Source organism: Eubalaena glacialis, chromosome 2 (assembly GCF_028564815.1).
Source record: "Eubalaena glacialis isolate mEubGla1 chromosome 2, mEubGla1.1.hap2.+ XY, whole genome shotgun sequence".
Lineage (NCBI taxonomy): Eukaryota > Metazoa > Chordata > Mammalia > Artiodactyla > Balaenidae > Eubalaena > Eubalaena glacialis.
The window spans coordinates 145,081,823-145,106,235 of NC_083717.1; the positions used below are offsets into that span (position 1 = coordinate 145,081,823).

Below are 24,413 nucleotides of genomic sequence, written 5' to 3' on the forward strand. Positions count from 1 at the left end.
GGATGCAACAGTAAATTAAGATTTCAGCTGAACCAAAAGACCTTATCGAGGGGAGAAGTCGTGAACCTCTCTGCAGGCACAGTCGGGGTGGCACGCAATCCCAGAGATGCCACGCGCACCCAGCGGCACCTCCGTCGGGAAGCCGCCCAGCAATAGGGCTGGGACCACCTGGGAGAGGAGAGGAGCCACCCCCACCCCATGTCCTTGGGAAGACAGGGCACTGACTCTGGAGACCCTGAGACCAGAAACTTACTAGTTAAGCAATTTGCTACCCCTTTCCCGGCTGTGAACCCTTTGAGAACATCCCTCAATCAAACAAGGCCTTCTGGGAAGAAACATTTTTTGCGAGAATCTGGCTAATTCAGCATATCCTTGTAGTGAAGGGAGGCGCGGAGTGTACGTGGAAGTGCCTCCAGCTTCTGCGCCCAGACTTCGGCGGGCGAAGAAGAGGCGGGGCGCCCCGGAGCCGGGCCGTCCGGGAGAAGGCGGCGGGACGACCCGGCGCTGGGGGAGCTGAGCGTCGGCCGCGCTTCCGGAGCTGGGCGGGCGGCGTCAGCGGAACGGGCGGTTCCTGCCTCGGCGTAAACAAAGGCAGTCTGCGGCGAGAAGCGAGCTGGAGGTGGGGCGGAAGGGCTGGAAGCAGGTACCGGCCCGAGGCGGACTCCTGCCCGTCCTGCTCCCGGCTCTGAGCCCTCGCCGCCCCCCGCCCGCGACCCCCGCCAGCCGGCGAGAGGCCGTCCTCGGTGAGGCGGGCCGGGAGGACGCGAGCGCGGGCGGCGGGGAGCGGCCCTAAAGCCGTGCCTTTCGCCGCCGCCGCCTCGCCTCGCGCCACCGTGCGTCTCCTTCCTTTTCCTTTGTCTTTTCCTCCGTCGCGGGTGCGGGGATTGTCGGTGAGCCGAAGTGCAGCCTCAAGATGGCCGATGGCTACGAGGACCTGCGGGAGGACGAGCTCCCGGGGCCGGCCTATGAGGGCTACGAGTCCGCGGAGCTCGCCTGCCCCGCTGAGCGCAGCGGCCACGTAGCCGTCAGCGACGGGCGCCACATGTTCGTCTGGGGCGGCTACAAGGTCAGTGGGTGGCCGGGCAGCGGCGGGCGTCGCTCGGCTGTTACTGGGTCGGGGGCGGCGGGCCGGCGGGAGGACCAGAGCGGCCGCCCCGATCGCCTCCCGCGCCCCAACGTCGCGACTCCGCCCGTTGGTCCCTTGTCCTCCGCGAGTGTGGGAATCTTCCCACGGGTCTCCCTACCGTCCCAAGCCTCCTGGTCTGTTGTCACGCCCGCCTTCTGCTTACAAAGCCCGCTCCCCGCCCCGCGCTCCTCGCGGCCGCCCTGCCCGCTCTGTTTGACATCCGAGCGTTATCTGGGGAGGGCACGGCGGGCGGTGCAGGACCGCGAAACGTGTTTTATTTAAAAAGGTTGGGGGTGTATAAGAGGTAACGGTGTGTGAGATCACTCTTATCCTTTATCAGGTCTACCTAGGAGCACATTACCCTGTGGAGCCGGGCTCAGGTGGCCCACTGATACCGTGGCCCACTTCTGGGGAGACGGCAGTGTAGGAAAATGCCTCGGAATTCCCAAAGGCCGCAGGAATCATCTTATTGAACCTTCCCGCCTGTTCAGGCGTCCCAGCTACATCCCAGTGTTATTGGAACGCTTTAGGGCTATTTTCCTTTTGGTTTCAGCTGAGAAAGGATGTTTTTCACAAGAAATCCCTATTAAGAAAATTAATGGAAAAGCTCTAGAAGTAACCAAAAAAATCAACAGGAACAACTTTTAACTACAGAGTGCGCGGCTCTTTGACCCCTACTCGTGAACAATATGATTAGTTACCAGTTTAGAGAATTTACTTGCATTTCTTCTCTTTTCCTCTGTCTGGAAATCCTACCCAAGTGTCTCCTATTTAAACCTTCTCACTAGTTCTGCCCTTTGCTTTTAGAGGTTCCCAGTAGCACTCCACATTCTAGAATCGTCTTTTCATTTGCTGGGGTGGTTCTGATCTATTCCTACCGAAAATATTCTTTTTAGTCTCTTTTGGTTTTAAAAATGATCTCCCCCCATCCCCATTTGCTTGAAATCTAGTCCGCTACACCTGTACCTTCCATGACTTCGAAGCACTTCTTGATTCTGGTAGTAGATTTTAGCTTATGGTACAGTTGATCATAGTTGCCCGTCTTTGAGATGACTCTCAAAAGATAGATGGGATAAAGCTTTCCTGATTACTTCATTTGGTTCCTTTTTGCCAATCCTAATTAATCTGGAATGTTTTCCCCAGCCTCCAATGAATGTGTTCAGAGGAGAGTATTTGGTAGGAGGAAGGTGGCCAGTATGTGGTGACCTTAATTAAAACGTAAGTAATTCCCTTGGAGAAAAGTAAACCTGTTAGTCTTCAGCCTAAACTACTTTATTCGTAATTCTATTTGTAAAACTCAGCAGTGTTGAGGGAATGGGACTTTTCACAAAGAAGGAAGGTGGGCAGAAGGAGGGTTGTCAGGGTGGAAGATTTCTGAAGCTGAGTTGTGGAGGGCCTGGATGCCTAGGGCTGAGGCCAGGTGGAGAAGCATGATCAATGAAGTAAGTTGGTGGTTCCAAAACAGGCCATCCTCCCCATTTTGGCTAGAACCCTAAGAGTACCACAAACAGGCAGCCCTTGGAGATTGTTTTGATGGCAATCAACCTTAGCTTCCTACACAGAAGTCAGTTTTCCTCCCACCAGCCTGATGTATTCCAGGTCAGCCTGCTATCTTGCTTCCAGCCTTTCCTTTCCTAAGTGGTGGAGTGGAAAGAGAAATGTTTACATGGCCAGCTGTTCTATTCTCTGTAATACTCAAGCTTGTAAGACTCTGACACCCATTTCAGTGAACTGCAACAGTTTACTGTATTATCGACACTGTTCAGAAAGTGGCCAGGGTGGTTCAAAGGCTGGAGAGCTCAGGCAGTGGCTGAAGCTGGAAATGCAGGGAAAGGAGGCGGGAATTCTGGTTCCACCATTCCTTGCTAAGCAGCCTTGGGCAAATTACCTTCCTCTCTGAAAAACCTGTGCCAGCTATTTCTTAAGGTGGTTGTGAGGATTAAATAAAGCACTCCATGGACAGCACTTAGCTAGTTCTGGCATATGGTAAGCTCGGTCTGTTACCTGAAGGGAACTGGATCAGAACAAGGAACAAAATTTTGCACGAGGACTTAATATTTTCAGTTCTGCCCTCTCTGCTTCTTGGTGGAGAATGGATGCGTGAAAGGGGAGAATGGCTAGAATACTCTACATCACCTGTTAGTGATCAGGTACTTTTTTTTTTTTTTCTAATTTATTTTATTTATTTATTTTTGGCTGCCTTGGGTCTTCGTTGCTGCGCGTGGGCTTTCTCTAGTTGCGGCGAGTGGGCACTCCTCTTTGTTACGGTGCGCGGGCTTCTCTTGTTGCGGAGCACGGGCTTTAGGCACGCGGGCTTTAGTTGTGGCTCGCGGGCTCTAGAGCGCAGGCTCAGTAGTTGTGGCACACGGGCTTAGCTGCTCCACGGCATGTGGGATCTTCCTGGACCAGGGATCGAACCCATGTCCCCTGCATTGGCAGGCGGACTCTTAAAACAACTGCGCCATGAGGGAAGCCCCAAGGATCAGGTACGTTCAAGGCAGACCTTTCTTTAGCGTGCCGACCATGGCACAGGTAATCTCCCATGAAGTCATGCAAGTGAGATTTGGTGCATGGACTATTAAATTGGCCTTAGAGATTACCTGAAGATCTCTTAACTTCCTGCACCATTACAACTGCTGTATCAAAAATTTGTCTATATTAAGCATTACCTTGAGTATGTGGCATGGTGCTGGGAGGATTGTGCATTTGATAGAACTGTTATAACCTATTTAACTTTTCATAACTCTCAGTATCTCAAATAAGGTATACAATCTGTATACAATATATATATAAAATATACAATAGTGCCTCTTTAGAATACAAATTATTTTTTATATTTGCAATTTTTTTTTGTTTCTTTGTTTTTTCTTAGAGTAATCAAGTCAGAGGATTATATGACTTTTATCTGCCTAGAGAAGAACTCTGGATCTACAACATGGAGACTGGAAGATGGTAACTGTGGATATTATGAGGGGGAATAAAAAATCCAAAAAAGGTTACAAACAAAAACATACTCTGTAAAACCCACACTAATGAATAAAAATACTTTAATTAAAGATGCTAAGCTATCTATATATTCTGAAAACAGTGTTCTGCTAGTTTAGCTTAGCTGCTAAGCTTAGATGCTTTTGCATCTCTTTAGTAGTTCAGTAATTACTAGATGATTTTATGACCTTGAAGAAATTTCTATTCAGAGCTGTGTCAAGTATTATAGTAATATTAAAGAGGTAGAGGCTTCAAATCCTGGAATGGAAATATAATAAAAGTTCCATATATTTTTTTTTTTTCAAGATGTTGTCTTTGTTGTGTGCTATCTTGAATGAGAAAAGAATTTCCAGATTGTATCTGCTAGAAATAAAGGTAGTATTCTATTTTAATGAGCTCTAATATTAAAATTTCTATGCAAATCCCTTTGAAATAGTACGTTTTGCCTAAAAAACAAAATTAACTTAAATTTGCATACAAACTGTGGATATTCTGAAAGGACCTTTTGCCAGTTTCATACCAGTATTACTAGAGTATGTTCTTAGCAGAATTAATGTGATTCTCAAAATACTGGGTTGGCCGTGTTTAGGGATTTATAAAGTAGTTTTCCCCATGGTTTGCTTTGTGAAAACTTTGTGCATTACATACTTTAGCATATTAGAGATCTCAGAACTAGGAGAATAGTAGTTCCACTTGATTTAAAAGGTCAACTAAAAATAAACCAGGATCATTTTTGCACATAGCCAGTCAGTGTTAATCTAGCTGATGATCTTTTTCTAGAGAATTGGACATTTATAATAGTATTCCTTTAATATGGAAATTCTAATATTTTCTTTTAACAATTCAGCCCCATAAGGAATTTTACAAATTAAGCCTATCAAAACAAAGCTTGGGAATTCCTTGACGGTCCAGTGGTTAGGACTCTGCACTTCCACTGCAGGGGGCACGGGTTCGATCCCTGGTTGGGGAATTAAAATCCTGCGTGTCGCATGGCACAGCCAAAAACAAATAAAAAACTTAAAGCTTAGTTAGCATAGATGAAGTGATATTCTGAGCAAAAGACCTTGAGTGTCGTATTAATATTCTGAATCTTAGAATTACTAGCTTTTTGATTCAGATTCACTTTTAGATTCAGAATGAGTTAAAACATGTAAAGAGCACTCAGAGGAGGGACTGGCCTATAGTAGGCACTACCTGAGTGTTGGGAGTATTACATAAGGTCCGAAACAGATTCGTTTGAATGGCTAAAAGGTGACTGAATTAAAAACACCTATTAATCTGTCAGGACTGAGATACTGAAGTTTTTTTTCTTTTGGGTTCTTGGCCCACTCAAAAACAAAAAACCATCATTTATGGCCAAGTAAGTAGAAAAGCAAACAATTTAGTTTGAGAAATGTAAGATGGTTTGCTCCTAGAATAATAAAATGACACGTAGGCTTTTAGAACCTCCCATGCTGCCATGTGTAGTACCTGCTGGCACAGCCTGTGGAATGGGTGAAAGGGATGAGTTCATTCTTTTAACTAACTTTAGAGCTAGAAGAGACCCTCGACATAGCTACTCAGCCCGCTTATTTTTTCTTTTATTGTGGGAATAGAATTAGAAGAATGAATAGATTTTTGCATTTCTTCCTTTTTGGGAAATCTATTTACATTCAGTTTTTTCCCCCTTAGGAAAAAAATTAACACTGAGGGTGATGTTCCTCCTTCTATGTCAGGAAGCTGTGCTGTGTGTGTAGACAAGGTGCTGTACTTGTTTGGAGGACACCATTCAAGAGGCAATACGAATAAGGTTAGTGTTTCTAAGGATTATGGTTTAAGGCAACTTTGTTCTTTTTCAGACAACTTCAGATTTCTAAGGTTAGCCCATACTTATTCTTGTTCCAGTTTAAAAATACATGTACTTGATTATGGTATGAATGTGCATTTTAGTATTTTTGTCTACCAGCCGGTATTTACCTGGGCCTTCTGTAAAATCAGCTTTGGTTGGTAAGGTGTGTGCAGTAACTTCCTAGGTTGTTTTTGTGTTCTTTGCAGCTACTTATTCTTTCAGAACCCTGGAGTATTAGATGAATATTAGTAAACTAAATGAAAACAGATGCAGTTAAGGGGGGGGCAGGGTAAAATTTAACAGGCCACAACTCAAAAAGCCTAAGGAGAAATTAACACTGACAGATTTTATATACTAACATTCCTATAACATGGCACCATAAGATACTGTTGTTCAGACTTAGTCTACATCTTTACCAAATAGGAAAAAGGTATCAGTTTTTCTCTCCTGCCAGTAAGAGACAGATGCAGTCAGAAAGGTGCATGTGATACAGACTCTTAAAAATTCATTTATTTGGCAACTTAGTAAGCACCTTAATGCTGAGCACTTGCTTAGACATTGGAGACAGAGATGAATGACACCGTCCCCCTGCCTCTAGGAGCTCACATTCTAGAAGGGACACATATAAGTAAACGATTTCAGTAGCATATCATAAAGAGAAACACAGAGTCGGCTCGTAGTAATGGCTCAGTAAAAATTGTTGAAACTGAAAAAGAATCCTTACCATTGTGTTTGGTAGGACAGAGGAACAGAAAAATGAAGTCTTCACCGAAGCGGTGATGCTTGAATAGAATCATACAATTGGAAGGGGTAGCCAAGATATAGGTACCAAGATGCAGAGGTATAAGCAAATATCTTGTTCATGGACATGCCAAGTGATTTGCTGTAGATGAGCATATGGCTGAAGTGGTTTCAAATTTCAAACTGCGCTTCTAGGAACTCTAGGGATTTCTTTGAGATGCCTTAGGACACGTGTGAGAGAAGCATATGGTATTGGGCAGGCTCCAGACTGCCCCTTCCTCCTCCATTTTAACAAGTGTAGCTCCACTTTTATTTTTATCTAATTTATTTATTCATTCACAGTTCACCTTAGGGTTCACTTTAATTAAGTGAATAGTGTTGCACGTTCTGTGGGTTTGGACAAATATAATGAGATATATCCATCATTATAATGTCATATGAAGTATTTCACTGCTCATAAAAATTTCTGTACTCCGTGTATTCATCTCTCCTCTCCCCCCAAACTTCTGGCAACTATCGATCTTTTTATTGTCTCCATAGTTTTGCCTTTTCCAGATGGCATAATTGGAATCTATTTTTCTTTTCTTTTTCCTTGAAAAGAGAGGTTCAAAGCCTTTATGTCTGTAAGACCCTTCATGGCCCATGCATGAGTGGACCTGACAGGCTCTAGGTGGCAAGCTTCCCCACTAAATACTGTAGCTTTTCTTCCAATATTGAGCCCTGTCCCACTGGTCCAGCCTAGCAGCCACGTGGAGGTGCAGGGGGACATGTGTTGGGTATTTGCTCATAGGAAGGCCACAAGTTTTGTGCCTCTTGTCACAATGAACCCAGATTCCTGTTGGGTATGCTGTAAACAGAGGAGCCATTTCTTCAGGCCCTTATTTTTATATTTAGGCTTTTGCTAAAGATTTTGTTTGAAGAAAGGGTTCCGTGCCTAAGAGGTTTTGTGAGGCGCTACTGTAGGCTGTAGTTGAGCCATGTATTTTTCAGGGCCAAGGGGGAGAAAACTAAGTTTGACACAACATGAGGAAGCTTGGGAAAAAGAGAAGCTGTGGCTTTAGGGGAGTGGTCAGAGAAGTGGTAGTAGTTAACTGACTAGAGTTGAGGAAAGGAAGCTTTAGGAGTCTAAGTTAAAAAAAAAAAAAAGTCAGATTTATTTAAATACCTGGATGTGAAAGACAGATGAATACTTAATCTTTTCAGATTTATCCTTAGCTCCTAGGGTTAAGTAGGCACTTAAGACATGTTTGTTAAATTGAATTTGAAGATGAATTACTAAGTCTGATTTTTTGGTAATACCATCCTGATACCTGTAAATTAGATCAGTACAACTCAAAGTGCCTATCTAAGGCCAAGAATGTAAATCAACACACGTTCTATTCCTTCATCAAAAAAGTGTGGTATGGGAAAAAAATAAGCTGAACTAAACAGGGTACACAGTGACTTAGGTAATTTACATTCTGGCAGAAATTTCTTATCTAGACTCAGACCAGTTAACACTTTGCAGACTAGCAGCCAGTCTGCAGTTACACTTTTAGTAGTACTGAATTAGATGACATTCTTACTAGCATGAACGCAATAAAATTAAATGCCAAGGTTGAATTTCTTTCATGTAACCAAATCTAACTGAAATCATTGCTTCTGACAGTTCTACATGCTGGATTCAAGGTCTACAGACCGAGTATTACACTGGGAAAGAATTGACTGCCAAGGAATTCCTCCATCATCAAAGGACAAACTCGGTGTCTGGGTATATAAAAACAAGTGAGTTAGCAGCATTATAGGTTTGGGTTTTTATGTGGAAAGTGCTTTGCCATCCAAGTATCAGTAACCAATAACCATTGTAACAGTAGAACACGCCTTCGAGCGCCTATGAGGATTAAGTGAATTGATGGTAAAGCACCTAAGACATAAATGTTAGCCATATTAGCCACTATTATTTGAAAAAGTAGTTTTATATACTCAAGTGTGCCTTCTCAACTCATGGATGAGACAAAATAAAAAAAAAATCTCTTGTATCCTGTGGATGTTTGACTTTTTAATGTCTTGGTTTTTTATCAAACAGGTTAATATTTTTTGGAGGGTATGGATATTTACCTGAAGATAAAGTATTGGGAACTTTTGAATTTGATGAAACATCTTTTTGGGTAAATGAAGTTTCGTATTTGCATATGGCCTACTTAGTCTGTTGAAATAATACACTTTGTTTGCTATTAGCTTTGTTCATTTTGCTCTGTTAATAAACCAAAGGCTATATGATTTTACAAGCATTACTTGTAAAATAACTCAGATTCTTATTTTCTGTAGAATTCAAGTCATCCAAGAGGATGGAATGATCATGTACATATTTTAGACACTGAAACATTTGTCTGGAGCCAGCCTATAACTACTGTGAGTTACTGAAGAATAATGAATTATTAAAGCAAGGCTGCTTAGACGAGAAGGAGAGTTGGCAGGTGGTGTAAAATTGACAGTTCGTTATTCTCCAAGGAGTTTAAAACTCAGAAAAGTTTAATGAATGTATAGACTAGCCCAGCATCTATTACCTAATAGCTGTTAAAGTGGTATTGTTTGTAATTAAATAAATGACCTAGTGCTGGATTGGAATTTTAAGTTACTCAAATATTAGATTTCTTTTTCCTCTGACACAGATGTCATATAATATGCTAGCTTTTGTTTTAAAAGATAAAAGTAAAGCAAGCAAGCATTCTATTGTATTAACTATCCCCTTCAGTACTGTAACTCAGAAACTCCCAGTTTGCTAGTCAGCCTTCAGTACTGCTGTCTACTGTAAGTTTGCACTTCAGCTTAAAAGCTCAAGTGTCTTGCACATTCTTATCCCACATCCAGAGTACTCTTTCTGGTATTTACAAAACGTTCACTTATTTATTAAATTGCTTTTATGACTTTACTAGGGTAAAGCACCTTCACCTCGTGCTGCCCATGCCTGTGCAACTGTTGGAAACAAAGGCTTTGTGTTTGGAGGCAGATATCGAGTGAGTATATAAAACAGTTTCAATGATTTGCTTTTGAATTACTCAAAATGATAACTAGTTAATTATCCTTTTCTAGGATGCTAGAATGAATGATCTTCACTATCTTAATCTGGATACATGGGAGTGGAATGAATTGTAGGTATCATTTTAGATAATTATTTAGAAAAGTTTTTCAAAGAAATTTCAATGGATTTTTCCCTTACTCTATTATTAGTATATAATGTACTTGCTTACATTTTCTGTAACTATGAATTTAAGTAAACATAATCACTAAATCCTTAAAGAAGGAATTTAAAAATTTTCAGTTCCCATAACTATGCCTGGTACATAGCATGTGCTCAGTGTTTACTGAAAAGATCTAAAGTTGACTCTTCCTTCAAAGAAACTAGTTCATTCTAAAGCATGTAGTTAATACCAAGAAGCCTTTTAAAAGTCTCTTTTCAAAATTCCATATAAATTTTTAAAGAAAACTTCTTTAGTATTTCTCTGCATTAAATACAGTAGCAGCTTTTAAATGTAGATATTGTAACTTAGCTATTATTTTCAGAATTCCACAAGGCATATGCCCAGTTGGCCGATCTTGGCACTCACTAACACCAGTTTCTTCAGATCATCTCTTTCTCTTTGGAGGATTTACCACTGATAAACAGCCACTAAGTAAGTACCTTAAAAACATTAAAAAGGGGGGCTTCCCTGGTGGCGCAGTGGTTGAGGATCTGCCTGCTAATGCAGGGGACACGGGTTCGAGCCCTGGTCTGGGAAGATCCCACATGCCGCGGAGCAACTAGGCCCGTGAGCCACAATTGCTGAGCCTGCGTGTCTGGAGCTTGGGCTCCGCAGCAAGAGAGGCCGCGATAGTGAGAGGCCCGCGCACTGCGATGAAGAGTGGCCCCCACTTGCCGCAACTAGAGAAAGCCCTCGCACAGAAACGAAGACCCAACACAGCCATAAATAAATAAATAAAAATAATTCCTTAAAAAAAAAAAATTAAAAAATTATATATCATTCATAAGTAATATATGAATAGCTGAAAAAAATCAGTATTTTAAATTTATCAGAGGGCTATAGGGTTGGTTAGAAGGTTTGCTATTAATTTTGATCCTATAACATACCTATAATTGTTTTCATATGACACATCCATTGGTCCAGTAAAAAAATGACCTGGAACACTTTGCCCTGCTAAAGGGCTGTAACATGCAAAGGGCTTACTTGGTTAATTGCAGGAAAAAAAAGGAAATATACTTTCCGTATCTACTCAAAATCTGATTTATTACTGTTCTTACCAAAGCTATGCTCTTTAAATATCAATGTCACGTTAACAGAATAACATTCTTCATAGCTCTTTTTCTTTGCTTCAATCAGGTGATGCTTGGACTTACTGCATCAGTAAAAACGAATGGATACAGTTTAATCATCCCTATACTGAAAAACCAAGGTATGAACTATTTAAAAGCTAATTCTTATGCTGAATGAATGAGGTCCATAGAGATTTACAAGACTGGTAATGATTGAGGAAATTTGATTGGCTGCATTCAGTTCATCATTCTTATTATAAGAACCCTAGCATTCACTAAGGTTTAACATTGTAGCTTTTGGAAGAAGAGAAAACCAATGTTATCCTAGTATCAGTGCTTTCTTTTTTATCATCTGTGTTTGAAAAATAGGGCTGGATTTTGATTTTTGCTTCATCATAAAATTACTGACGTTGTTAAAATTTATACTCAAGCTCTTTAGTCAAGTGAGTTGAACTGTTTCTAGGTTTTTCATTAAAAAAACAAAAAGGAACTGGAAAGGAGAGAATTTCAAAACCCTAAAGAATGTTTATGGCAGTGGGGGGGAGGGGCTGGGGGGGAGAATCAAGAACTTTCAATCAGATTTGCAGTTGTGCTGTATAACAAAGATCAAGAAGTCAAATCATCCAAAAAGAGCCTATTAAAACACTGATAGTTATTTTTCTTGTTAATCTCGAAAAGAATTGTTACAAAGACTGCTAAAGGAAATGATGCAAAGTTGGTGTTCAAAGCACATTTGGATAATGTCAGCCTGCATTTTTCCCCACACCTCTGACCTAAGCACAGTCATGCCGCTAAGACGTCATTTGGCACAAATATTCTTTCCATAGAATTATTAGGCCTGAAGATACTTTGTTCACTCAGGCAGAGTCAGCATCCCTCAGATGTTTTGTGTAAGGCCAACTGGTCCTGCCTATGAAAAGAGGAAAAGAAGCAGAGGGCATATACCACTAATCCCCCATAAGACTTTTATTGCTAACAAAAACCTAGAGAACAGTTCAGTTCAGATTCCTCATTGCATAAATTAGGAATGGACCAGAAAGATAAAATGGTGACATCCAGATAAAACAGACATTGATTTTTCTAGCTTTTGCTATGTTTCCTTGAGATAACTGCATCTCACCATTATGTTTTGGGCTGCACTAAAGATCTTTAGTCTTTATTTCATCATCTCTATTCTGTAGTATAAATGATCAGTTTAGTGTTCAGGGTGACTTCAAACTCAAGTTTTTGTTTTAAATGTAGATTATGGCATACAGCTTGTGCCAGTGATGAAGGAGAAGTCATTGTGTTTGGTGGGTGTGCCAATAACCTTCTCGTCCATCACAGGGCTGTAAGTACATTACCCTTTATTAAAGGACACTTCATAATATTGCTGAAGCTTTCTTGTGAAGTACTTTTAATATATTCTTCATGTCTGTTTTTCAGGCACACAGTAATGAAATACTTATATTTTCAGTTCAACCAAAATCTCTTGTAAGGTAAGTAACTTTTTACTTGGTACTTACTTTAAATTGTGTTTCTTAAACACTTTAAATTAGTGCTCTTGAAAAAACAGGTTTATGGATAATTTAAGGGCAATAGCAAGCCTTCACTGATAAAACTATCCAGTTCCTATGAAAATCTTTAAAGTGCTTTTTCTTTTTTGGTAGTTCTTCAAGTGAATGTACTTCTAAACCGTAAAGTGAAATTATTTTTCTCTTTCTTTGTCCACTTTCAGGCTAAGCTTAGAAGCAGTCATTTGCTTTAAAGAAATGTTAGCCAGCTCGTGGAACTGCCTTCCAAAACACTTACTTCACAGTGTTAATCAGAGGTTCGGTAGTAACAACACTTCTGGATCTTAAGGCTTCATAGACAGTGCCTCTGATCACTTGCATGGACAGCAATTCTGTAAACAAACATCAGAGTGACATTGTTTATATAATTATGTGCATTGTTGTAGTTTGCAGCTTTTTAGTTTTAGTGTGCATGTGAATGGCCTAGAGAACCTATTTTTGTGTCTAAAGTTTACAATAAATGTATTTAACACCAGTAACTGTCTTCTATTAAAACAAAAGTAAGTTAATACTTGGGCTTTTTACCCCAAGAAATGGTTATTATATTTCCTATTTGGTAACATCAGGATATATACCTGTAGAAACATTATACTAATTATCCTTACCATTATCAAAATGGTGAAGTTATTTTTTAAAGAAAGACATGAATATTTCAGATGTTTTTTTAATGGCACAGTAGTCTATTATGTTGTATTTACAACACTAGGCTACATAAAGGTTTTTGTTTTTAACAGTAACTTCAAAAGGAAAAATATTCTCGATAAGGTTAAGCAGGTAAAAGAAACCTTGGAAGGACCAACAGCTGTTTAGTACTTTTTGACCTTAATGCTTCGGCATAGGGGCTGGGGCAAGTGCTCATGTTGACTCTAGGCAGCTGTTATCTAATTAATTATTTTAAAAGTAACTAACAGTTTTGGGGCTTCCCTGGTGGCGCAGTGGTTGAGAATCTGCCTGCCAATGCAGGGGACACGGGTTCGAGCCCTGGTCTGGGAAGATCCCACATGCCATGGAGCAACTGGGCCCGTGAGCCACAACTACTGAGCCTGCGCGTCTGGAGCCTGTGCTCCGCAGCAAGAGAGGCCCTGATAGTGAGAGGCCCGCGCACCGCAATGAAGAGTGGCCCCTGCTCGCCACAACTAGAGAAAGCCCTCGCACAGAAACGAAGACCCAACACAGCTTAAAAATAAATAAATAAATAAATTTTTTTAAAAAAAAGGGAAGGGAGAGAGTAAAAAAAAAAAAAAAAAAAAGTAACAGTTTTGTAGCTCATAAGGAATGGAAATAATGTATGACTTTATTCTCCATTCTGTTAGGAGACAGACAGAAGAAGAAAGCTGGGTCAGGAGTCTTTAGTGGTAAGCCTAGAAGTGCACTTATCATATTATAGGTTAAGATACTCTGTAACATGCTACTGATAATTACTAGAGGTGGAAAATAAATTGGTACAGAGCTGAATGAGATTACAAGGAAGAAATTAAGATGAAAAGTAAAGGTGTATAAATGCATGGAAATTATCAACACCAATTTCTTCTAGGTGTTATCTCTTAAGCTGAGTCATGGAAATGATTGATTTGTATTTAAAATCTGGTCTAATATGGGTAAAGGCAGAAGAAAGTCTACTCTTTCACTGCTTAGGGTTTTCAAGACTTAATCCTAAATGTTTAACCACCCCCAATCCCCACCACCACCAGGAAAAAAAATTGTGATTGGCCTGTAATAGATATACGTTATATACAGTAAACTACCAAGTCAATAGTCTAAGCAGTTGAGCCACTTCACTATTCCATTTCTTTACAGCATGAAATGAATACTTAATATTAACCTCCCAAATTTCAAGAAAATGTAGGAGGATAACTACAGGTGTATACAATTAGCATTTAGCTGTCCACAGGTATTTTAGGAAATCCTATCATAGACACTGTTTCCTCTCTATAAAACTGGAAAAAAAACAACAACAATAAGTCCTTCTGGCGAATACAAGGCAACGTTTAGTTCATTTTTAAACGCGGAAGTCTTGTTACATGATGTTTTCATCTCTGAACTTCCAAAAGGCTATATAAAATTGACTCTTCTCAAATATTTTAGGATTTCATTTCAGCTATTTTCTTTTTACATTCAGAAGATTGGGTGCAGACACTTTCACTTTGCCAGGAATGTTTCTTGATAAATCCGTGTCCTAAAAAAAAGAATTGTTGAGTATCTTCACAATCATATTTTCTTTTATGACAATTATATGTCCTCTGCTGTCAAAAGAATGGCATTTCTAAAATTTTCACCCAATATGATTTTACTTATTTTATATTGCTTCTAGGAAGACCGCATTTTCTACCAAAATAATAGCTGCAGGTTCCATCTACTAACAAAGCAATAACTAACTGCTAACATTTTTAATTGCACCACCAATCTCCAGAGGTTTCTAGAGGAATACTTTACCTTTACACTGCGGAATAAGTCTTTTTCTCTTGCTGTTGCTTCCTTGGAATGCATGAAACTATTCAAGGCTGTTTTTGCAGCTGTAAATAGAAAATAGAAAAATCTACTTCTGTTCAGTCAAGAAATGTTTAAACATAATTCAAAAAAAGATTTTAAATACCTTTTCCCTTTTTCTGAATTCCAGGAGTAAGTTTCACTTTGTATCTTTAAAAAGGAATTGCATGTGTTACTAAATAGAGATTACAAAATGATTCATGAGTCAGTGCTGTGGCAGCAGTTTGAGTAAACTCATGATGACTTACTTATAGTTTGTCATGGTGTTGTATGGGGCACATATTGGAATGGCAAACAGGAGTACATCTTCAGGATGTGGCTGCCCCGTCAAAGAGTCAAACAGATTTTCCTAAAAAGGGAAAACAAAAACGATTATAAAAATAATTTATACCAGTCCTAAAAGAGGAAAACTCTAATAAAACACTGTCAGAATCAATATATTTTATCATTTTCTGATAAACAGTCTTACACCCTTCGGAGCAATAAAGCAGAGCTTAATGACGATTTTTAAAATGGCACCTATTGAAACATTTAAGAGAAAGGGAGAAAACACTTGTTGGAGACATTTTTGGTTGTCACAACTGAAGCGAGGTTGGGGGAGGAAATAGAGTACGACTGACATCTGCTAGTGGGTAGATGCCAGGGATGGGACAACTCCCCGCAACAAAGAATTACCTCCTCCAAAATGTTAATAGTGCCAAAGTTGGGAAACCCTGGGCTAGAACAGTCTTCTTTCATGCCTGTCCTTAAGGAGAAATTCTATGGTTTCTTAGAGTTCCCATTTTGTGGACTGTGTTCAAGATTACCCATATTTATTTAACAACAGGAGTAAATTTAGATTTAGGACAAAACACTTGGTACAGTTAGTGCTTACTATATGCTGTGAACTTTTCTAAACACTTTATGTACATTATCTTAATTCTCAAAACAACTCTCTCAGTAGGGGCAATTATTATCCCCATTTTTCAGATGAGGAAACTGAGGCGTAAAGAATGTTTCCAAGGTTGTAGTTATATGTAGTAAAGTTGGGATTCAAACCCAGAATGTGTGACTCCAGAGCTTGTAGTCTTTTCTTAGTGTTTTAAATTTTAATTAGTTAGAAGTTGTGTGTCAGGTATTCTGGGAACTGGATTGCAGTTAGTGTTGTAGTAGGAACCCCAATACAAAATCATACCTCATTTCCCTGTTGGTCCAGATCTTGCTCTTCCTGTTCCAAATATATAAAATTTTAAGTCAGTTATAACTTAAATTGAAATTCCAAACCATTAAAAACTATGAGGAGAAAGAAAAAGTGATAAATAAGACTGTGAGTAAATTAATATGTGTATCTAATATAGCAGAAAGCAATGCCATTCAAAGAGAAAAAAGACTTTCCCTAAAGTTTCAAAAAAAAGACTTCCACAGAATATATGCTAAAGTAGTGAATGCTATTAGGACAATTTAAAGTGACAAATAAGCTTGATAGGTTTGCCAGGGGAAAGAAAATGGAGAATTCTGGTGAACAGAACTTTTATTTGCTAGTCTCTGTTCAACAGTTTTAGGATGAATTTTTCACATGTTATGATAAGCTTAATTTTATTTGCTTATTCACATTAAAAAAGTCTATCTGAAGATAATCTATTATTGATGAAAGAACATTCATAATTAACACCTCTGAATATCTGAGTCTAGGGTTTACAGAATAGTATAAAAATTTGAAGACAAAAATGTTTTTTTTTTTTTTTTTTTTTAAATTTTATTTATTTATTTATTTATGGCTGTGTTGGGTCTTCGTTTCTGTGCGAGGGCTTTCTCTAGTTGCGGCGAGCGGGAGCCACAAAAATGAGTTTTAATATTACTAAACAACACTGTTCAGGGAAAAAAGAAAACAGTATCACTTAGGATCCCTTGTAAGCATTACCTGCACTGAATAGAGCACACAATTACAACCAAAGCTTTAACTGCCATAAATAAAAATACAAAGTGAAACAAAATTTTTTTACAAATTGATAAAACAATAAATCCTTTGTTCAGAATTTCAATAAGATGTATATATTCATGCAAGAAGATATACGTAAGGGGGGCTTCCCTGGTGGCACAGTGGTTAAGAATCCGCCTGCCAACGCAGGGGACACGGGTTCGAGCCCTGGTCCGGGAAGATCCCACATGCCGCAGAGCGGCTGGGCCCATCTGCCACAACTGCTGAGCCTGCGCTCTGGAGCCTGCGAGCCGCAACTACTGATCCTGCATGCCACAACTACTGAGGCCTGCGCACCTAGAGCCCGTGCTCTGCAACAGGAGAGGCCACCTCAGTGAGGGGCCCGCGCACCGCGGCGAAGAGTGGCCCCTGCTCGCCGCAGCTGGAGGGGGCCCGCATGCAGCAGCAAAGACCCAACGCAGCCAAAAATAAATAAATTAAATAAATAAGAAAAAAAAAAAACCTAATCAGAATTAAAAAAAAAAAAAGATATACATAAGGCTGGGCTTTTGTATTCAGTTGATAGAACAATTAGGCAACTATATTAACTGGAAAAATTGTTAACATCTCACACTGTGTAGCTAGGTTCAACATCATGTAGGATACTATAACATATATATTCTTATAGAAAAACCTAGAAAAGTGCAAATTCCTTTCCCACTCATCATCAAGATAATCCTAATTATCTGTTTTATTTTAACTAAGTTCCCACCAGAATCTAGCTGCTCCATAAAATTTTCTAATGGCTTATGATAAACTTTTTATGAGCTATCAACACTACCATTTTTATGCTTATATACTGCAATTTTAGTCTTTTAGGTTGTATTTCTAAGATGACTTTCCATTAAGAGTAGCGTTACCACTCATCCTGGTTTTAGCACTGTAAATCCCACGTCCTGGGAACCCTGGGATGGTTGGTCACCCTAATTAAGAAGCAAAAGCCCACATGTGTGGTAGCCTTACCTTGTCATCATGTGGATCATCTACAGCCAAGTCTTGTAACTCATGAGTTGTAACTTCAAGGGATGGAGTTTCTTTCTTTATGCTGTCTGAAACTCTTGGTCCGCCTTTAGGTTTCTGGGGCTGTTTCTTCACTGGTTCATCCTTTATTTTACCTTTCTTCCCCTTCTTCCCTTTTTCTTCTTTGTTTGAACCTGCAGACTTCAATTCATAGAGGGAAAAACAGTTAATGTTGTCAGTATTTTAACAAAGTATTGAGTGTAAAGCATATGATAGGCAGTGGTCTGGATGCCCTTGAAAAACAAAAGAAGAAAATGTTTTTAGATGTTATTTACCCCTAGCAATTTCATGATGAGCTCACGTTCTTCTTCATCTTGGTCCTTGTACTTTTCCTTCATTTTTTTCATTTTACTCTACAAAATAAAAAAATTTTGGTTGGAAAAATTCAGCAGTAAAAAAATGTCAACACATGTTTTGTAAAGAGAAGGTGCTACTTTATTTCTGTCAAAATTGCTTATTGAGTAAGGCACCATTATAACAAACAACATGAAGTCTATAAAGATGGATAAACCATAGTCCTCACCCTCAAACAATTTACCATCTGGCGGAAAAAGAAGATACACAGAAGAGTAAGGACAAATTAATGCAAAATATTCTAAATACAAACAAGTTTACTTTTAAGATAATTTAGAGAAAGGAGACATTTTTTTCACCTTGAGCAAGAATTGTAGGGAAGAAATAAAGCACAACTAAAAGATGCATAGTACCTGGGAATACATGAACAGCAAGATTATAAAGTAAAGACAGCAGAGTAGTAACAGCAAGTCATCGCACTTGGTTGGCATCAGGATACACATATAGAGGAAGAACAGGAAATAAGGCAGCAAAGCTTAGCTGGGTATTTATTGTAAAGTCTATCAATACTTCGAATTTTATCAGTTAAACTACTGATTCTTTACTCTGGGTACACATCCAACTCACCTGGGCAGTTTTTAAAACTACAAACATACAGGCTTCACCTTCAAAGACTTTTTATCTTGACTAGTCTTAGCTAGGGCCCAAATAACAAATTTTAAAAATTTTAAAGATTGCTTTAAACAAGACACACAAAAACCCACTAACTATAAAAGACTGATAAATCAGACTTCATTAAAATTAACAAATGCTGCTCATCAAAAAACACTACTACAGGGACCTCCCCTGGCCGTCCAGTGGTTGGGACTTCGCCTTCCAATGCAGGGAGTGTGGGTTCGATCCCTAGCAGGGAGCTGAGATCCCACATGCCTCTGGGCCAAAAGAACAAAACATAAAACAGAAGCAGTATTGTAACAAATTCAATAAAGAGAAAAAAAAAAAAAAAAAAGGTCCACATCAAAAAAAAACCCCCAAAAAACCCACTACTACAGAAGTGAAAATGCAAGTCTTGAAACATGAAAAGTAGTTGTAATACATATAACCAAGAAAAGACTTGTATTCAGGATTTCAAAGAACTCCTATAAATCAACGAGAAAGCTGGACAACCCAACTTTTTAAAGCCAAATTAAGTTTCAGTATACACACACCTGAATGACTTAAAAAACGCTAACAATACCAAATGTTAGTGATGACGTGAAGCAACTGGAACTCTGATACACTGCTTGATGTGAAATTGGTACAAGTACTCTGGAAAACTGTTTGGTAATATCTACTAAAGCCAAACACAATATGTGCGCTATAACCCAGCATTTCCACTCCTAGCTATACACAACAGAAATGCACACTTGCGAACCTAAAAGATACATGTCTTCGATTATCAACAATACAGCAGACAGAAATTGTGGCAGATCCATCAGTGGAATGCTATTTAGCAATGCAAATGAACTACTGTTACACACAACAACATGGATGAGTCACAAGGTTCAGTGAAAGATGCCAGACCAAAGAATATAAACAGTATGATTGCTTTTTTACATAAAGTTCAAAAACAGGCAAAATAATCTACAGTGATTAAAGAATAATGTTTTTCTCTGGTGGGGATACTATTTATATAAAGGGACAAGAGTGAGCCCTCTGGAGTAATATAAACATTCAAGTGTCTTATTCTGAGTGGTGGTTTCACAGATATATGTGCATATAAAAACTGAGCTAAAAACAAGATTTGTGCATTTTACTATGTGTACATTACACCTCAAAAAACAAAAAACCCCAAGAATAAAATAAACACTATTACCAATAAATTGAACCAAGAAATGGAAAACCCAATAAAAAGAACAGTTTCTTGGAAAACATAACTTAGGAAAACCAACTTTGAAAAAACCAGAAAACCTGAATGATAATCACTAAAAAAAATTAGTTAGAACTTAAAAACCTACCCATATATCCCCAAATATCAGGCCCGGGTTTATAAGCAATTGCTAAAAAAATTTCAAGGAACAATCTTCATTTTACACAAAGTACTAGAGAGCAGAAAAAGGGAAAAGTATCAAACTTACTTTATGAAGCTGGTATCACCTAGATACCAAAAACAGGCAAGGACAGTATTAGGGGCCAGTTTAAGAGATTTTAAGTAATTTACCACACTAACTCATGAAGGGAGAAAAATAATACATGCAGAAAAACCATTCAATAAAATTTAACTCATCATTATTAAAACTAGCCCTTTGTAAAGGATATTTATCAACAACCCATAAGAAACATCCTACAATGTTAAAGATCTCAGAAATAGTTCCTTTAATGTATAACAAAGAAGCACACTATTGTTACTTTTATGTAACACTCTACTGATGTTTGAGCCAGTACAAGGTGAGAAAAATAATAATAGATGTTAGGATTAGAAGAGAAGAAAAGCCGTTATTTGTAGACAGTGACTGCCTGAATTTCATCTGTAGATGAAATATTAAATATTCAGTGAGATTGCCTAATACTAGATCTACACATGAAAATTGTCTTTCCATATACCAGTAACTAATAACCATGAAGTGGAAGTTTTAAAAATACACCATTTACTGGACTCCCTGGTGGCACAGTGGTTAAGAATCCGCCTGCCAATGCAGGGGACATGGGTTCGAGCCCTGGTCCGGGAAGATACCATGTGCCATGGAGCAACTAAGCCCGTGCGCCACAACTACTGAAGCCCGCGTGCCTAGAGCCCGTGCTCTGCAACAAGAGAAGCCACCACGATGAGAAGCCCGTGCACCACAATGAAGAGCAACCCCCGTTTGCCGCAACTAGAGAAAGCCCGTGCGCAGCAAGGAAGACCCAACGCAGCCAAAAAATAAATAAATAAAAAATAAAAATATACCATTTATAAAAAGTAAGACAATTATAAGTAGGAATAGATAGGATGTACAAGACTCTAAAAGGAAGTATATCTTTATTGAAGAATATAAAATATTATGTACTTATGGTCCACATTCACGAACAGTTAGACTCAATATGGTAAAGATGATAGTTCTCCACAAAATAATCTAAAAATTTAATGTATTTTAGTAAAAATTCCATCAGGATTCGCCTTGGAACTTATCTGCAGAATATTTCATTGTATAAATGCACCATGTTATTTTTTGTTATTTTATATCAGGCATTTATGATTTTCAGATTTTTTGCAATTATAAACATCAACTTATGAGAATTCCCTGGTGGTCCAATGGTTAGGACTGTGCGCTTTCACTGCCAAGGGCCCAGGTTTGATCCCTGGTGGGGAACGAAGATCCCACCAGCCGTGCGGCGCGGCCCAAAAAAAAAAAAAAAAAATCAACTTGATGAATATCCTTAGTGCATACATATGATTTTTTTAGGATAAATTTCTAAAAATAAGAATTGCTGAGTGAGTCAGAGAACAAATGCATTGTTAAGGACTCTTTTTAAAAACATTTATTTATTTACTTATGTGGCTGCTTTGGGTCTTAGTTGTGGCACGCAGGATCTTCACTGTGGTATGCAAGGTCTTTCATTGCGGCGCACGGGCTCAGTAGTTGCGGTGCACGGGCTCTCTAGTTGTGGTGAGCAGGCTGTACAGTGCGCGGGCTCAGTAGTTGCAGTGCGCAGGCTTAGTTGCCCCACGGCATGTGGGATTGTAGTTCCCCAACCAGGAATCAAACCCACATACCCTGCATTGGAAGGCAGATTCTTAACCACTGGACCACCAGGGAAGTCCTGAATTGTTAGGACTCTTGCTGGAAATTCCCATGGTATATATTCAAACTTTTATTGAATGACTGAACACACATTATCTATTAATTTGATGGGTGAAAAAATTCCCCTTGTTGACATAAGCATTTCTCTGATCCCTGCTCCCCCACCCCCCAATCTGTTATTTGTCTTTCAATTTTATTGATGGTTCTTTTCTCCACCTGATATTTACTTCAATATTTTTAAAAACATGACTAGCCACTAATTTTTAATGTTTCATACCCTCCCAATCTGTAATAATACTTTATCAAATACTAAATTTTAAAATACACAATTTATGGTTCTATGTGTAATTCTGCCTCACTTTTCTATCTGGCTGTTCCTATGTTAACACATACTGTTTTAATAATTCTAACAGTAAATGTTTTACTACCTAGTAGGGAAATCGTTCCTTGATCTTCTTTTTCAAGATTTTCTGGGACTTCCCTGGTGGTGCAGTGGTTAGGAGTCCACCTGCCAATGCAGGGGATTCGGGTTTGAGCCCTGGTCCAGGAGGATCCCACATGCCGTGGAGCAGCTGAGCCAGTGAGCCACAACTACTGAAGCCCACATGCCTAGAGCCGGTACTCCGCAACAAAGACAAGCCACCGCGATGAGAAGCACGAGCACCGCAACGAAGCGTGGCCCCCACTCGCTGCAGCTAGAGAAAGCCTGCGTGCGGCAATGAAGACCCAACAGAGCCGAAAATAAATAAATAAATAAATAATTGTATTAAAAAAAAAAAAGATTTTCTTAGCTATTCTCTGGTATTTACTCTTTCAAATGAAATTCAGAATTACTTTATCAAGTTAATTAAAATCTCAATTCTTTTTTGAATGACTTCATGTTGAATTTACATATTAATATGAATTGATTTCTTCCCTTCCATATGTATAGTATATCCTTTCACTTATATGAAGCCCACTGGAAAAAAACATAGGAAATTCTGACTACTATGGATGGAAGAAAGATAAAACATGATCTTTACTAAGATTTCAAAGGAATTTAATTTTCCTAAATATATACCTATACATCAGCTCACAATCTCTTTACACTGCTACATTTTTTAAAGTACAGTCTATACCCACTACCTCTTCCTTCATTCCTTACCTTTATAAAATATGTAAGAGCTGTAACCAAAATTGCATTAGTAACTGAAAAAGAAACTACTGAGTTAAATTATCAATGGAGACCAGCATTGCCAGTTATTAGCTGAGTGTCTCTGGCAAATAAATCACAATCTCCTATTCCTCTTCTACATAACATGAAAGCTTCTGTACAGATGATCTTAAAAGAACAGAACAGTGATCTCTATGCTCCCTAAACACTATCTTTTCAACTAATTTTCAAAAGAAGTCACACAGGATTATTCTTTTGTCTACATCTTCTGTTTCATTTAAACCTCACAACTTCATTTGTGAATCATGTAGTACTAACTTTAACAGCTCACCCCAAAGTTGTATTACCTTTTGTCCTCGTTTCATTGGCTGCACAGCCGGGACATTTTTGCTGGTGTTCTGATGAGTTTCAATGTGTAGAGCATTTTCTTTTTCTTTGTCCTTTCCTTCTATCATTTCTAAATCCCCTGAGTCACTTGGAAGCTTTTTTTTCTTCATTTCCCTAAATATAAATGAAATGGAAACATCTAAGAATTTCATATTCTTAGTACCCTAAAAAAATTACATGGGAGGGGAACATGTGCAATATATAAGAGATCAAGGCTTCTGCTTAATTTGTTATCACCAGGCTGCAGTATACAAGAAGTGCAAGTCATCATACAAGAAAAAGCTGAAAATTTTTCTCTCATGCATTTATCATTCTTTCTGTCATCCAGGCTCAAAATACTGTCATCCTTGACTTATCCTGATTCAGTAGCCACATTTAGTCCCTCAACACTTTGATGGCCAGGCACTGGGATTTGTAGTCTTCGTATCAACATGGCCTTGGCAGACGTTAGGTATTCAATAAAACATTTGTGGATTGGTTAGCAGAATAAATGGATTTAAACAATAAGCAGATTAAAGAGGAAAGGAAAACTCTATTACTGTGATATTTTTCATGTGCGATCTCTTCTATTCCCAATGCCACTGCCCTAAGTCCAGGTCCTTATCACTTGCCACCCAGACTTCCTCCATATTTCCCCCATAATCTGTTCTACATGAACTTCTAGATAATTTTTCCATAACTGTTTACCTATGTCACACTCCCATTCAAAGTCTTACAAAAGTCCTCCTCACATCACTTTCAGGATAAGTCCAAAACACTTAGCTTGTCATTCTAGGTTCTCCACTTTTGGTCCAATCTCACTTTGCCAATCTTATTTACCAGTTCACAAA

The 24,413-nt window shown here is 39.0% G+C and overlaps 2 protein-coding genes and 1 non-coding gene across 7 annotated transcripts in view; 1 reads left to right on the forward strand and 2 right to left on the reverse strand.

Moving 5' to 3' along the window:
- The first annotated feature begins 570 nt into the window (after window positions 1-570).
- Window positions 571-12,999, forward strand: KLHDC2 (kelch domain containing 2). Of its 3 annotated transcripts, XM_061180808.1 has the most exons (14): window positions 1,005-1,066; window positions 2,270-2,344; window positions 3,999-4,078; window positions 5,783-5,900; window positions 8,329-8,444; window positions 8,746-8,827; window positions 8,988-9,071; window positions 9,596-9,676; window positions 9,753-9,811; window positions 10,224-10,333; window positions 11,039-11,111; window positions 12,214-12,301; window positions 12,397-12,449; window positions 12,689-12,999. In XM_061180808.1, the coding sequence occupies exons 3-14, from the start codon at window positions 4,062-4,064 to the stop codon at window positions 12,810-12,812; spliced, it is 1,005 nt and encodes a 334-aa protein (XP_061036791.1). In that variant the 5' UTR covers window positions 1,005-1,066; window positions 2,270-2,344; window positions 3,999-4,061; the 3' UTR covers window positions 12,813-12,999. The 3 variants fall into 3 exon arrangements, with proteins under 3 accessions (XP_061036789.1, XP_061036791.1, XP_061036790.1); XM_061180806.1 differs by lacking the exon at window positions 2,270-2,344 and having other exon boundaries at window positions 571-1,066; XM_061180807.1 differs by lacking the exons at window positions 1,005-1,066; window positions 2,270-2,344 and adding an exon at window positions 2,363-3,612.
- LOC133086082 (small nucleolar RNA SNORA11) lies at window positions 7,448-7,573 on the reverse strand. The gene has a single exon (XR_009699863.1). It is a non-coding gene; the product is annotated as a small nucleolar RNA SNORA11 (small nucleolar RNA).
- A 1,480-nt stretch (window positions 13,000-14,479) lies between the features above and the next one.
- NEMF (nuclear export mediator factor) overlaps window positions 14,480-24,413 on the reverse strand; it is a 51,708-nt gene continuing 41,774 nt past the window's right edge. Inside the window, exons 26-33 of one of the 3 annotated variants that reach the window (XM_061180805.1) lie at window positions 23,544-23,697; window positions 18,264-18,341; window positions 17,932-18,129; window positions 16,186-16,218; window positions 15,260-15,360; window positions 15,118-15,161; window positions 14,958-15,037; window positions 14,480-14,700 (exon numbers count right to left, since the gene is read on the reverse strand). In XM_061180805.1, coding sequence (XP_061036788.1) covers window positions 14,623-14,700; window positions 14,958-15,037; window positions 15,118-15,161; window positions 15,260-15,360; window positions 16,186-16,218; window positions 17,932-18,129; window positions 18,264-18,341; window positions 23,544-23,697 — 766 coding nt within the window. In that variant the 3' untranslated portion in view covers window positions 14,480-14,622. Of the gene's footprint in view, window positions 14,701-14,849; window positions 15,038-15,117; window positions 15,162-15,259; window positions 15,361-16,185; window positions 16,219-17,931; window positions 18,130-18,263; window positions 18,342-23,543; window positions 23,698-24,413 lie in introns of those variants that run through there. The other 2 variants (XR_009699427.1, XM_061180804.1) reach the window with 2 other exon arrangements.